Here is a 13,318-nt window from a genome sequence, read left to right as displayed (position 1 = left end):
GCAAAGGGAGCACACTGTTTGGCGAGCATAAAAATCAAAGCAACTTGCGACATCAGATTTTTTTTTTTCCAGTATGAGCATTAAGGTAATAAAAGAGGAAATGGTGTGCACAACCGACAGTAAAAAAAAAGGAAAGTTTTCTTTTCTAATTTTGTATATCAGTACTTCCAATTTTCTGTAGGATGAGTACTTGATGAGGACTTTAGTAAGACACCGTTTGATGAAGTGACGATCTGCTTCTTATCTTTCCAGCGGACAGTGGATTTGTGACCGCGGCCTCGAGTGTCCCAACTCCAGACAGCGGTCTCGGGGTCACCAGCCTGAGCCCAAAGCATTCTGGGAAAAAGCTGACTTGTCAGGTGGTCCATCAGGCCTGGAGGGAATGCTACCTCAGCCAGTCTCAGCACATGTAAGTGACGTCAGCCCACTGCGGAGGACGGACCCGAATGGGTAAATTTGTTTGTTCTTGGCAGACTAAAGCAGCCGTCCGACGTGACGCCAAAGAAGGAAGTGCCAAATGGAGTCACCACGTGGGATTTCAATGACGTCGGGGCGCGAGCGCCGTGCAGCTGCTCGAGGTACCGGCGAGCCGCTCTCAAGCTGTTCATCGACGGCGTTGCGAGAACTTCGTTTTCCTTAAAACATCACGCCATCGTCTCGTTTCTATTTCAGGCAGAAGCAGCAGAAGTTGACAACCGCCACGAGCATCTCCAACCCTCAGAACGGTGCCAATCCGTCCTCTGGCTCATCATTATACGCGTCTTCCATACCCAAACACAAGACCAGCGACAAGACGGAAAAGGCAGACAAACAATCCAAGAGACCGGCCATGATCCCCTTTCACCACCGTGTATGCGCCACCCAGGAGACCCCTCTGGAGCAGGACTCACCTGGGGGGCCCCAGCTCAGCGGTCTGGTAGCACTCGAGCCACCGATGGAGCCTCTGGCCACTCTGGCAAGCTGCAAGTATCCCAAACAGCTCTCCAACGGAAGGAAAGCTCCGGAGTCACTTCTCTTGTCGCCAATGTCTCCGCTCCCTCCTACGCTTAGCCCGCACCCCCGGGTGCAGGACCCAGAGGTACTGGAAGGGCCGCTGGACATACACGTATGTCAGGAGGCTGCGGCGGGCATGGGCGTGATGACCAGTGAGACGGCAGTGTACGCTGCCTTGCTGAAGCAGAGGGAGAACGGGGCCGGCTGGTGGAGAGGCTTCCGGACTCCCAGGACTGATAAGATGGATTTCAGACCTCCAGAGGTCTCGGCTGATAAAGTCGAAGAGGCGAAAACGGAGGCAGTCCCTGAGGGAGCCTCGCTAAAGAGGTAGGAGCGATATCGTGCTCTTAGTGTGCGATAGATAACCAGATACTGATACAGACAACGGGAGGTCACAACAGAAATGGATTTGTCAACTTTTGCGTCCATTTTCTGTTGACATGCGTCAACTGAGACACATTTGGAGTAGGCGCAAGAATAGCTATCAATTTATAAGAAGTGATAAAGAAATGTTTGGAACCGCTTCACGAGAGCAGGGATTCCCAAATGGAGGTGAGCGCCTTGCAGGCGGTGCGCTTGGATTAAAAGTAGTTTTGGTCTGGTATATTTAGCAAGCACAACTTTAAAATATATAAACTCCAAGTAGTTTAGCGTTAAATGTGTTTTGTCGTCATTTGAAGTCGGTGACAGTGTAGGTTTACACTCGACTGACTTTGGTTGAAAACACCGTGAGTTCATCCACTCTGGGCTCAGGATTTGTTGACGGCGCAGCTGGGCTCAAGCGTACAAAGTGTCATATCTTGATTTTCTTGCTGGTGCAAGTTTGGAAATTCGCCATGATTGCCGTTCGGGCTTACCGAGCGCGTTTCCTTCGATATGCCTTGGCGCGCCTGACAATTTGGTAGCTGAAAGTAGACTAAACTTTACATCTTGCTGGAATCATGTCGAACTGTTGGCACAGGTAGAACTCAACAAATGCATTATTAAGACAAGTCTTTGTTATATGTAAAAATCGCCCACTTCTGGACTGCAGTGAATCAGTTTGTGCTTCCACCACATCAAGGACTCTGCGCCTCTTGTGCGGCTATTTCACAGTGAACGAGAGGAGCCGCTTAAATTGGCGAGAATCAAGTCGGCTCGGTTCACACCCACAACGGCGCAAACTGTGCCAAATCTCCGCTGCACAAAGACCAAAACTTGGGCTCGGACACCCCCGCGCAGATTTATGCCACTCCTCATGCTAAACCCGGAGACCTCTGCGATCATGTTATGCACAGAGGCTGTTCCTGTCAGGACTCTGAGATCTTCCTGGCACTGACCGAGATGCCATTTCTAATTAGAAGCCAGTGTAATGTTCAAACATTTTAAGGTCAGATAAAGAAATGAAATCATATCTTTTGTAATAGCCTGCAAATGTCTCTCACAGACTTTACACACAGGCGCACAAGAGATTTAAAATCTCAGACGAGAGATTGCGGGAGCACGTCCAGGCACTGGGCCTGCTCCAGCAACCGGTTGCGGAGGTGCTGCGCGAGCCAGGGGAAGACCCCTACGACTTCAAGGAAGGTGACATCGAGTACACGTTCTCCACTTCCAAGAGATTAAAGAGTCAAGGGCGGGAGTCCGGCAAGAGAGCCAAGGTAGGGAAACACGGGGCGCTTCTATTAAAAGCGGCTTCACTGCCATTAGCCCGCGCGGCCTTTCAAAGTCATCCTTTAATATCCATTAAAAGCGGACTCGCTTGACTCGTTTTTCCAAATCGCCCATCAGAGTGAAGAAATCACCAGCAATGGCCACTTGCCAGATGGGAAAGACGCAATGTCCATTTTCAACTCTGCTCCCAAATCAGGTGGGACTTACACTTCAACGTCATAAACCAGCTTTTCTTTTTTTTCTGTGTCCTTTATTTTTTAAGTCATTCGGCCTTGTGTTTTCCTTCAGATGAGTCCAGTCAAGACGACGCCGCCGCCAAAGCCAATCCTTCTCTGACCCGAGAAAAAGACCTGGTGGTCAACATTTCGGATCTGGACAACATATTTGATGAAGATGAGGAGGAGCTTGGGGTGAGGCATCCAAATTCCTGTTTGGGGAAAGATGAGGAAGTACCAACCAATCACAATTTACAATCCCATCGTGCCTTCTGCTCTAATAAATTAGTGAAGCGTATTACAGAGTGTAGAAAAATAAAAATGGCGTGTACATTTTTGTTATTGATAAACTATATCGGCCCAATCCTCTAATCTGATGTGTACTAATTTGTAGACGGTTTACCCCAACCAGCACTCAACCAAAGTCACAGTATCCGCAGAGGATCGTCCTCTGAGTAAAGAAGGCAGAGCGGCAGTTCCGTATCCGTCAAGTGAGTTCCCGTCCATACGCGGTCGTACATAACGCACCCGAAGCGTAAATGCCCTCGTAAATCCACTTTTTGTCCATCTCAGCAGTAGCAGACCTTCAGCGTATGTTCCCCACGCCACCCTCCCTGGAGCAGCATCCGGCCTTCTCTCCCATCATGACGTACCGGGACACGCCCAGCCAGGAGCCCCCCGCACCCGCCGGAGTGCCTGACCACCTTCTGCCAGTCACCTCCAACCAGCTGCCTGAATTCAGGATGGAGCTTGAGGAAGGCGTGGCTAGCCCCTGGCAAGAAGACTTCAAAGTAAGGACATGGAAATGCGATTCACAGTTTGCCGTTCACAAATTCAATACTTTGTCTTTGTGGAACGTATTCTTTATCCTCTACGTAGAGGTACAGAGATTAGTCTGAGAGGAGCTGGGACGTCTAAATGAAGCATTAATATGAATCCGACTTGAGTTCAAAGCAGGATATGCCCACTCAGTGGGATTTTGGAGTAACTGGTTTATATACCTTAAGCATAGCTGGATTCTTTTTACTGCGGGCGCCGAGCAATAGCTGAGAAATGCTAACGAGAGCTAAATGCATGCAAATCTTACTGCTCTGCTCACCCGTGCAGGAACATCGACAACACTTCCAAAACCGCTCAGTCTTTATGTGCCCTCCGTCCAGACGCAGGTGGTCTGCTCCATGTTCGCGCCACTTTCCTGCCTCCCGAGTCAGAGTTTAGCACCGCTCAAGATTCCTGAGCAGTGCTACTACCGCCCGTCCTGGGCTCTCCTGCCCAAAATGGAGCACATCCCAGCCGCCATGCACGCCCACAGCAGCAATTTCGTCAGGGACGGATACACGTGAGTAAAATGCAGTGACAACGTTAGTAGCGCCGTGCTTTAGCTGACCGGCCGGTTTTGAAATTGGGGCAAAAACAGCCCCGACTGACTTGATGCATTTACCCGGCATTAGAAGCGCTTGAATAATACTTAACTCTGACCCCGGAAATGGTGTATGAGCATATTTTGTCGTCTTTCAGAAATATCCCAAGTGTCAGCGCTCTAACGGACCAGGACTACAACCAGATGAGCGGCACCACGGCTTCAGTGAGCACCACGGTGGGCATCCTGCCTTCCCCGGCCACGCCTCGTTTCTCCGTGCCCACTCCGCGCACCCCTCGCACGCCACGGGGTATGAACCCCGCCAGCTCCGGCCAAGGTTCCGTGAAGCAGGACGGGACTGAGCTGAGCTCGCCGGCTTCGACCCCTTCCACCAGCCTGCCCCTGAGCTCCGTGGAGCCCCTGGCTCGACCTCGACCGTGCCTCCCCGAGAGCCACAGCCTCTACGCCATTCTGCTTCTGTCGGACTCCGTCCTTAACGTCTTCAAGGACCGCAACTTTGACAGCTGCTGCATCTGCGCCTGCAACCTGAACGTCAAGGGGGCGGACGTCGGGGTGTACATCCCCGATTCGACCTGTGAGGATCAGTACCGCTGCATGTGTGGCTTCAGCGCCATTGTGAACAGGCAGCTGGCCCACGGCACGGGCCTCTTCCTGGAAGACGAGTTGGATATTTACGGCCGCTCCTCAGAGGTCGGTCGCGCCGCCGAGAGGAGGCTGGCCCTCGGCCGGCGGGAGCCGACGATGGGCGACCCCCGAGCGAAGCGTCCTCAGGATGCGGCGCCCGCCTCGCCGTCGGTCATGGTCCTACTTCAGGAGCAGTGCTCGCAGCCCATTTCCTCCCTTGCCTCGCTGCACCTTCCCCACGCTTACTCCAGCTATTCCCGCAAGGGAGCGCTGCTCCAGAGTTGGATGTCGGAAAAGCAGTGGGCGGACGGGAGCGATGCCTGTGTGGAGTGTTACAACGCCCTGGAGCAGGGTCTGCAGTATGTGGACAACTCCACGGGAGGGAAAGTCGATCCAGCTGTTGTCCGAAGTACCGCTCTGCATCCCTGGCCTCGCACCAACGGTAGGACGCAAATTTGGCCGCTAAAAACGGACGGGGGCGTTTGTGTTTTACAAATTCCTGTCTGCTTAATGTGTTTTATGTTTGTTCATTTGTTTCCTCGGTGGCTAGGCCCTTGTTAACACGTGTGTATCTGTTCTGTTCTGTCCCGTGTGTGCGTGCGTGCGTGCGCGCTTGTTTCCGTGTCTCTGCTCATCCCCGCAGTGGTGGACATGAGCATGTTGTCGTCCCAGGACATGGTGCGCTTGCTGCTGTCCCTGCAGCCCTTCCTGCAAGATGCCATCCAGAAGAAAAGAACCGGACGGACTTGGGATAACATCCAACACGTTCAGGGTCCGCTCACCTGGCAGCAGTTCCATAAGATGGCGGGAAGAGGCTCGTATGGTAAGAACAACAAATCGTTTTTTTGAGTTTGCTATCTGATTAGACTCGAGGCTCATGGTGGAATTCTGCCTTCAGGTTCTGAGGAGTCCCCGGAGCCCTTGCCCATTCCCACAGTCCTGCTTGGCTACGACCGAGAACGGGACTTCCTGGCACTGTCCCCTCTTGCTTTGCCCTTCTGGGAGAAGCTCTTGCTGGAGCCTTACGGGGGTCAACGCGATGTAGCGTACGTGGTACTTTGTCCCAATAGTCCTCCCCTGCTGGCCGCCGCCCGAGCCTTCTTCCAGGAGCTCAGCGCCGTTTACGAGGTAGGAGATTGTGCCAAATGTATTTCCGAGTGCCTCAAAGAAAGTGCCCTCACCAAAAGTGACGTCATTCCCAGACGTGTCGGCTTGGGAAGCACCGTCCTCTGGCCAAGGTGTCCCGGGATGGCATAATGCGCGTGGGGGAGGACGTGGAGTCCGAAAGGGTGGAGGAGCTCGATGTGGACCAGTGGTTGACTGGTCCCTGGGCCGGAGAGCACCACGCAGACAACCTCAGCAAACTGAAACTTTACGCCTATGCCTGTAAGCTGCAGCTAGGTAAGAACCTGCAGCGTAATCTCCCAAACACACACACAGTCCAATAAAAGCATCTTTTACAGAAACAGACTTCTCGCATATGTGCAGTACTTTTCGTACAATATGTACACATTCTGTCCTCACTCTGCAGGACCCCAGCTGTCAGTCCTGCCTTTGGACAGCACGCTTTTGCTGCCATCCAAAATCCAACCACCCAACTCGTCAGCGCAACCTGCCCCCTCTGGACAACCTCAAGCATGGACGTCGGACGCAGAGCCAGCTCCTGGGGCTGCCGGTTCAGTAAACGCCTCCACTCCATCTGCAACAACCTCAGGCCAGACGGGGGAGACGACGCCCGGAGGCTCCAGCGAGTCCAAAGGACCCTTGAACACACCAGCATCCAACACACCAGCAGAGAACCCCGACGTGTAAGAGCAAAAATAACGCGCTCACATCCTATCGCCGTATTTGTGTTTGTTTGTTTGACCGTTTGGATAAAGCAGTTCAGATCATGGATGGACATTTGTTCATCAGCAGGCTCATTTCGGACTGATTATGAAGATATACTGTATATTTTTCTGCACTCCTCAGTGTTGAAGTAGTCACTCGTTGCCAGGCGCATTTACGAAAGCCTACATTTCTCAGTTTCGCTTTTGAGCATGTAACCTCTGATCCAAAGTTATCAAATGGGCAAGATGAATAGAAGATCATCACTTGGCTTTTATCACCACAGCGCCATCTGCCGGATGTGCTGGGACACTGTTCCAAATACAACCATTACACCCTTGAACTAGTCCACAACTAATAGTTCCCCCCCGCCCCCACAGCACCGCCGAGCAGTACAGAATCGGTATCCCGACTGGCCCCGACTCCACGGACAGCCGCACCAACCCACCGGCCATCGTTGTTTACGTCGTGGACGCGTTCCTGAGTCCCACTGGCACGCGGAATGAAGGAGGGGAGGAAGAGGAAGGTGACGAAGTCGAGGCAGAGAGCGTGTGGCTGCTGGGGCTTCTTCGCTGCTACACGGAAATGCTGCATACCTTGCCCGAGACCATTAGACCTGCACTTGTTCTACAGGTAAACAGGGTTGGCAAAACAACTTGCACGCTGTACCTTAGTCGAAGAATGGATATGCTGAGGACCTTGCGACTTTCGGCTCGTCCCAGCAAGGCTCCGCAGCGAGTTACACCATCGGTGCTTAATTTAGAAGAACAGTTTTGCTTGCAAAAACGGCTAAATGATCTAGTAGTAGGCGTAGTCTTTATCTGATTAGCTTTCATTTCAATCTTCTCAAAAAAAAATTTATCGAGAAATTCTTGTTGTCAGAAATTAAAGCTAAGGTATGAAGCTCGCCAAAAACGAGAAGGGTGACTGCTCGGCTTATTTTGCCTTCAACTTTTAGCACTTCATGTTCATCACCTAACAAGTAGTCAAACTAATAAGCCAATTTTGACAAAGCGTGTCGTAGAAGGTACTGATAATCTGTTTTCAAATGTTGAGAAAAAGCTGCCAAAGCTGAGAGCGTGGCCCTCTTCCTGCAGGTGGTGCCATGCCAGTACCTCCTCCAGCCCGCGAGTGGCGAAAGCCATTTATACCTGCAGCACCTGCGCTCTCTGGCCTTCTCCTGTTACTCCCAGTGCAGACGCCTGCGGCCCCAGCACACGCACATCAAGTCCCTGACCGGTTTTGGCCCCGTGTCCACCGTCACCTCGGTCCTCAAGAGCCCAGAGGTAAATGATAAACTTAATCGTCGTCATGATAAAAACCCACCATGACCGATATTTGTCTTCCTTCAGCATCCCAGCCCTGTGCATCTCTATTCACCCCCCTTCATCCTCGGGCCCACTCGGCCCAAGCAGCCAGAACAAGGAGAGATTTGGGCCGAAACCCCTCCCAGGTACAACGTGCTCTTTGTTGGATACTGCTTGTCACATGACCAGCGCTGGATCCTGGTGTCATGCACGGACCAGCATGGAGAGCTGCTGGAGACGTGCATCATCAATGTCGACGTGCCGAACAGGTTAGTGTCAAATTTACTGCTTTAATCTCTTCATATTCAAAATTTCACGCCCCCCTCTAATTCAGGGCTCGGCGCCCGAAGGTGTCCGCTCGGAAGATGGGTCTGCAGAAGCTGTGGGAATGGTGCGTCGGCATCATCCAGATGACCTCGCTGCCATGGAGGATTGTGATTGGTCGGTTAGGGAGACTGGGCCATGGCGAACTTAAAGGTGGGTGACGTGGCTTCACTTCATGGACAAGCGGTGAGCGAGGTGCAGAATTATTTTACTGGCCTTTGATTATATTTTCTAAAGAATTACCCCCCCCCCCCCGCCCCCCCCTTTTGAAAAAGTCGCTCTCTATAATATGTTAATTTGGGAATTCCTCCATTGCGAGACTAATAAAGGCTTTCTTTCTTATCTTATCTTATCTTATATGGTACTTTATGAAAGCTGCAGCGGTTGTGAAAGCGCCATATGAATAAAGCTATATTGTAGTTTATTGCATTCTTTTAGAGTAGCTCCATCTAGTGGATGCATAACACAACCTCAGCCACTACTGTAGCTTCTATTCTCTGCACCTTATAATGCGGTGCGCCCGATATTTGAAAACATTTTTAGAATAGGCCATTCCTTATACTCCGAAGCGCCTTGTAGTGCGGAAAACACAATACTGACTCGGTTGGTCAGCTGAGTTGAAGTCAGTCATGAAGATGATGTCTTTACTGAAGTGCAGGAGGAGTCATTTGGTCACGCCACTTTGTCCTTTTCTCTCCGCCAGACTGGAGCTCGCTCCTCGGGGAGCACTCGCTGCAATCGATAGGGCGCCAGCTCAGGGAGGCGTGTCGCATGTGTGGCATCTCAGTGGCGGACACCCCCTCCATCCTCAGCGCCTGCCTGGTCGCCATGGAGCCGCAGGGCTCCCTCGTGGTCATGCCCGGTAGGTAGAGACCAGCGCGGCGTAGAACTCTTGAAGTAACCACGTGAAGGTGATCAACAAGTTTAGGGGGTGTGGGAGTGGGGGGGGGGGGGGGGGGGTCAAAGTGAGCCTCCCTTCAGAGAACACAAAACGACTTGGACACCTTTTCCTTTCCACTTTTTAACCCTCCTGTTAGGTGGGTTTGGAAGGAACAACAGTAATGATCCTGGGTCAATTGTTTTGAAAGTGGGTCATTTAGACCCACAACATAACAGGAGGGCATCACAGATAAATATATAAACAATTAACAAATCTTTGAAAAAGAAATACCGGTACACAAATAGATACCAAAATCTTAAAACGAGAGTGAGTGAGTTTCAGGTTTACTCTGGACCAAGTCTGAAAAGACGTTTACAAACGTCTTTGGGAGTGAATGAGTTAAAGACAATGACTTTTAAAAGAACTAATGCAAATATATGTAACTTTAAAGTTAAATACAACCGAAGTGTACTTTACCGGTGATTATTTTTACAAACCACTAGATGGAGCCCTTGTAGCACTAGCGGTACACAAACTGATCTAATATTTTTGTAAAGTGACACAAAATCACTTTTTAATTTATTTATTTTTTGGGTGTCGTTTGCTCTCAGACGCGGTGACGATGGGCTCCGTGTTCGGCCGCAGCACTGCCCTGAACCTGCAGACGTCGCAGCTGAACACGCCTCAGGACGCCTCGTGCACACACATCCTCGTCTTCCCGACATCCGCCACCACCCAGCTGGCGCCGAGCTCCTACCCCACTGAGGACAATAACGGTACTCATTAGCTTTTACTGGATACTGTCGTGCCAAGGTCGCGTCTTTGGACAACCATAAAGCTGCACATGCACAGCCAGTGAAATCATAGGCTGGGCTGTTGGTGGAACAGCATAAAGCTTGGTCGACCGTTACGGATAGTGCAGTGAGAAAATATTGAACGAGACATTAAATATCAACAAAAGTGGTAATAAAAGGGGAAAAAAAGCCCTCGAGTCCCAAACCAATGATGTCTAAATATCCTGTTTTGGTCTGAATAAGTATCATGAATTTTCTGGAAAAATGTCAGGTTCCAGTGTAACAATAATACAGGAAGCAATCCAAAGAAACATCGAGTTGTTATACTCTATTTCACCAACAGGGGGCAGGATTGTTCCATCTCACCAGCAGCACGCCTCGTGCGATTGTTTTAACTCTGTGCATTGTGCACTCCAATCATGTCACGAAAGCACAACATTATTACCCAGCCCAAATTCGGCAAACCAATGAGTTGTGTTCCCGTAGACGACATGTTCGACCTGCCCTTTCCTGACGAACTGGAGAACGACATCGGCCACGACATGATGCTGATCACGGGTAACCTCCACCCTTCCCCCAACACCTCCCCCGTGCCATCGCCGGGCTCTCCATCCGGAATGGGGATGGGATCCCATTTTCAACACACCAGGGTGAGTGAAAAATAATTGCTCCCACCTCTGTCCATATTCAAGGTTGGTGAGTGCTTTTGAAGATGGAAATTGTGCTGTACTTAAACCGTGACTCTTCCTCGTCCCACTCTTTATTTTTTTGGGGGGGCCTCTGTTTAAAAAAAAAAAAAAAAAAACGTCACTAATGAATTGGTGACAGAGAATATTTCTTCACCCGGAGAGGTATTTAGCAGCATGCCTGTTGAAGCTCAGATCCACGCGATGACATCTGGACTGACACTCCACATCACACGCATCACATGCGCCAAACAGCATGTGAGAGCGAAGAGCTGCCAAACGTGGAGGAATTTGGCTCCCGGGGCAAAGACAGACGCGGTGACAGTTTCTTAACGGCTCAATCGCAAAGTCGAGAGAGCAGCCAACTCCCAACACGTTGCAGGTGTCGTCGGCTCACCTGAGGGAAGAGATACGAGTCGACTTCAGAGCGCCGCTGCTGATTGGTGGGGAAAGCTTGCGCGTGCTGAATCGGGAAAACCCGAACCCAAGTTTGAAACCGTAAACCTGCTTGAAAACCCTAATGCTCATTGGAAACCTTAAATCAACTTGAAAAGCCTAATCCTTGTTTTAAACACTACTTTGAATACCAATTTGAAACCCTAACCCTTGTATGAAACCTTAACCCTAGTTTGAGACACAAACCCTACTATGAAACCCTAACTTTAATTTAAAACCCTGCTATGTGATCCTAACCCAAGTTTAATACCCTAATTTGAAACCCCAACCCCAGTTGAAAACCCTACTTTAAAACCCTACCATAAAACCTCTACCCTAGTTTGAAACCCTAACCCTAGTTTCAAATCCTAATTTGAAATATTAACTCTTGTTTAAAACCCAACTTACTTTGAACCTTATTTTGAAAACTGAGCTCACACATTCTGTTGCTTTCCGCTGCTGTACTGTAATTTGAAACCCTAACCCTACTTCAAAACCCTATTTTGAAACCCAAACACTATTTTATTTTTTATTTTTTGGACCGAGACAGTTCCACTGGCCTTAAAGTGACGTGTTTGGTGGCCGTTTCTGTTTAAGTTAATCAAAACGGTCCGTTGCCTTTTGAATGACTGCATGTAAACAACAATTTAGTTTTTTTTTTCCCCTCCCACCATAAAAATCACACGCAGGCCTGCATTCATTTCCTTGAAGTATCAGTGATGCATCTCTCTTGTTTTTGCACGCCTTCGCCGTGCACGTGGTCAATAATTGAATTTCCTGTTTTTCCACAGAGCCAGGGTGAGCGCTTGCTCTCCAGAGACAATCCGCCGGAAGAGCTGAAGCAGCAGCCGCTGGCTCTGGGCTACTACGTCTCCACGGCGCAGGCCGGCGGCGGACTCCCGCACTGGTTTTGGGCTCCGTGCCCTCAAGCTGAGAACCAGTGTCCTCTGTTCCTCAAGGTCCTTAAAACATGACTCTTGTATTTGTTTCTCATCAAATACAATGCGAATAATCAAATAAATAATTCAGCTATAGAGGGGTGGGGAAAAGTAAGTAAATATCAGACCACAAGGGGGCGCCCATTAGTAATTATATTGTATTGTAAAACCGAGGATAAAAGTCATTTATTTTCAGACACATTTCCACATTTTACAGAGTTTCCAGTCCAAATGATTGTTTGCTAAACCGTTTTTTCACTTTGTGGGTTTTCTCCAGGTACTCCGGTTTCACACATAGACGAACAACCATGCATACTCACACCGAGGGACAATTTAGAGAGTGTTCCATGAGCCTGCCATGCAATTTTTTTGCAATGTGGAAGGAAACCGGCATACCCGGAGAAAACCCATGCAGGCACGGGTAGAACATGAAATTCACCACAGGAAGGCCGGAGCCGGAATCGAACGCCGCACCTCTGCACTGTGAGGCCGGCGCACTAACCAGTCAACCACCGGACCGCCTCTATGGCTTCAAATGTTTTTTTTTCAACCTTTCAGACGACACTGCCGATGCTGTAAATGACCACTAATCAATATTATCGACAGAAATAGACAGCCCCAAAACCATATTTTGTTCAGAGGCGTGGGGGCCAGCCCCACGTGACCTGACGCGCATGTGACAGAATTCCAGTAAAAGAGCCGGCGATTCCGAGTAGACTGGAACGGAAGTCTCATGACGCCGTCGATCACCATACTCACGTGGCGCCCTCCGTTGCTTCTCCGCAGGCCTCGCTCCACCACCACATCTCCATGGTCCAGTCAGATGAGCTGGTGGCAGACAAGACAAAGAGGACCCCTCACCCGCTGGACTCCAAAACCACCTCTGATGTGCTCCGGTAAATATGCAACACATGTCGGCTTTCCTGGCTGCGGGTGTCGAATGTGGGATTCTAAAGTGACTCCAGAAGCTGCGTGGCTCCAAAGCCACAATGTGCCATCACTTAAGGCTGATGACACGAGAAAAATTGTTGCGAGTATTCCACATTTTAACTTCTTAAGCACACAAATATTTACTCACATAGCTGTCTTACATGTGGCCTTTGAGCTATTTCTATCATTTTATGAGCACCACATTTTTTTCTATATGAATTCAGACTGCCAAGGTTAGAACATTTTCTAAAAGCTACAAATCATTTTTTTTTTGGTTAAAAAAAAATTCACATCAGTGCACATTCCATATCGTATCAATCATTATTAGTAT

General features: G+C 49.8%; 1 protein-coding gene across 4 annotated transcripts in view; it reads left to right on the top strand.

The window, feature by feature from the left end:
* Window positions 1-13,318, top strand: part of LOC147191745 (mediator of RNA polymerase II transcription subunit 13-like) — a 70,408-nt gene that overhangs the window by 55,334 nt on the left and 1,756 nt on the right. The window contains exons 8-30 of one of the 4 annotated variants that reach the window (XM_086134185.1): window positions 253-409; window positions 474-578; window positions 673-1,320; window positions 2,420-2,633; window positions 2,764-2,842; window positions 2,935-3,056; window positions 3,274-3,352; window positions 3,438-3,652; window positions 4,022-4,200; window positions 4,380-5,308; window positions 5,510-5,689; window positions 5,765-5,994; window positions 6,069-6,267; window positions 6,398-6,674; window positions 7,074-7,326; window positions 7,791-7,979; window positions 8,046-8,269; window positions 8,335-8,477; window positions 9,028-9,186; window positions 9,816-9,980; window positions 10,485-10,648; window positions 11,911-12,078; window positions 12,844-12,953. In XM_086134185.1, the coding sequence (XP_085990311.1) occupies window positions 253-409; window positions 474-578; window positions 673-1,320; window positions 2,420-2,633; window positions 2,764-2,842; window positions 2,935-3,056; window positions 3,274-3,352; window positions 3,438-3,652; window positions 4,022-4,200; window positions 4,380-5,308; window positions 5,510-5,689; window positions 5,765-5,994; window positions 6,069-6,267; window positions 6,398-6,674; window positions 7,074-7,326; window positions 7,791-7,979; window positions 8,046-8,269; window positions 8,335-8,477; window positions 9,028-9,186; window positions 9,816-9,980; window positions 10,485-10,648; window positions 11,911-12,078; window positions 12,844-12,953 (5,188 nt within the window). Of the gene's footprint in view, window positions 1-252; window positions 410-473; window positions 579-672; window positions 1,321-2,419; window positions 2,634-2,763; window positions 2,843-2,934; window positions 3,057-3,255; window positions 3,353-3,434; window positions 3,653-4,021; window positions 4,201-4,379; window positions 5,309-5,509; window positions 5,690-5,764; window positions 5,995-6,068; window positions 6,268-6,397; window positions 6,675-7,073; window positions 7,327-7,790; window positions 7,980-8,045; window positions 8,270-8,334; window positions 8,478-9,027; window positions 9,187-9,815; window positions 9,981-10,484; window positions 10,649-11,910; window positions 12,079-12,843; window positions 12,954-13,318 lie in introns of all 4 variants that reach the window. The other 3 variants (XM_086134184.1, XM_086134183.1, XM_086134182.1) reach the window with 3 other exon arrangements.

The sequence above is a fragment of the Hippocampus guttulatus genome, chromosome 17 (genome assembly GCF_054856545.1).
Source record: "Hippocampus guttulatus isolate MCC_2025c chromosome 17, RoL_Hgut_1.0, whole genome shotgun sequence".
NCBI lineage: Eukaryota > Metazoa > Chordata > Actinopteri > Syngnathiformes > Syngnathidae > Hippocampus > Hippocampus guttulatus.
The sequence above is the reverse complement of the archived record's forward strand: the minus strand, read 5'-3'. Positions and strand labels throughout refer to the sequence as shown.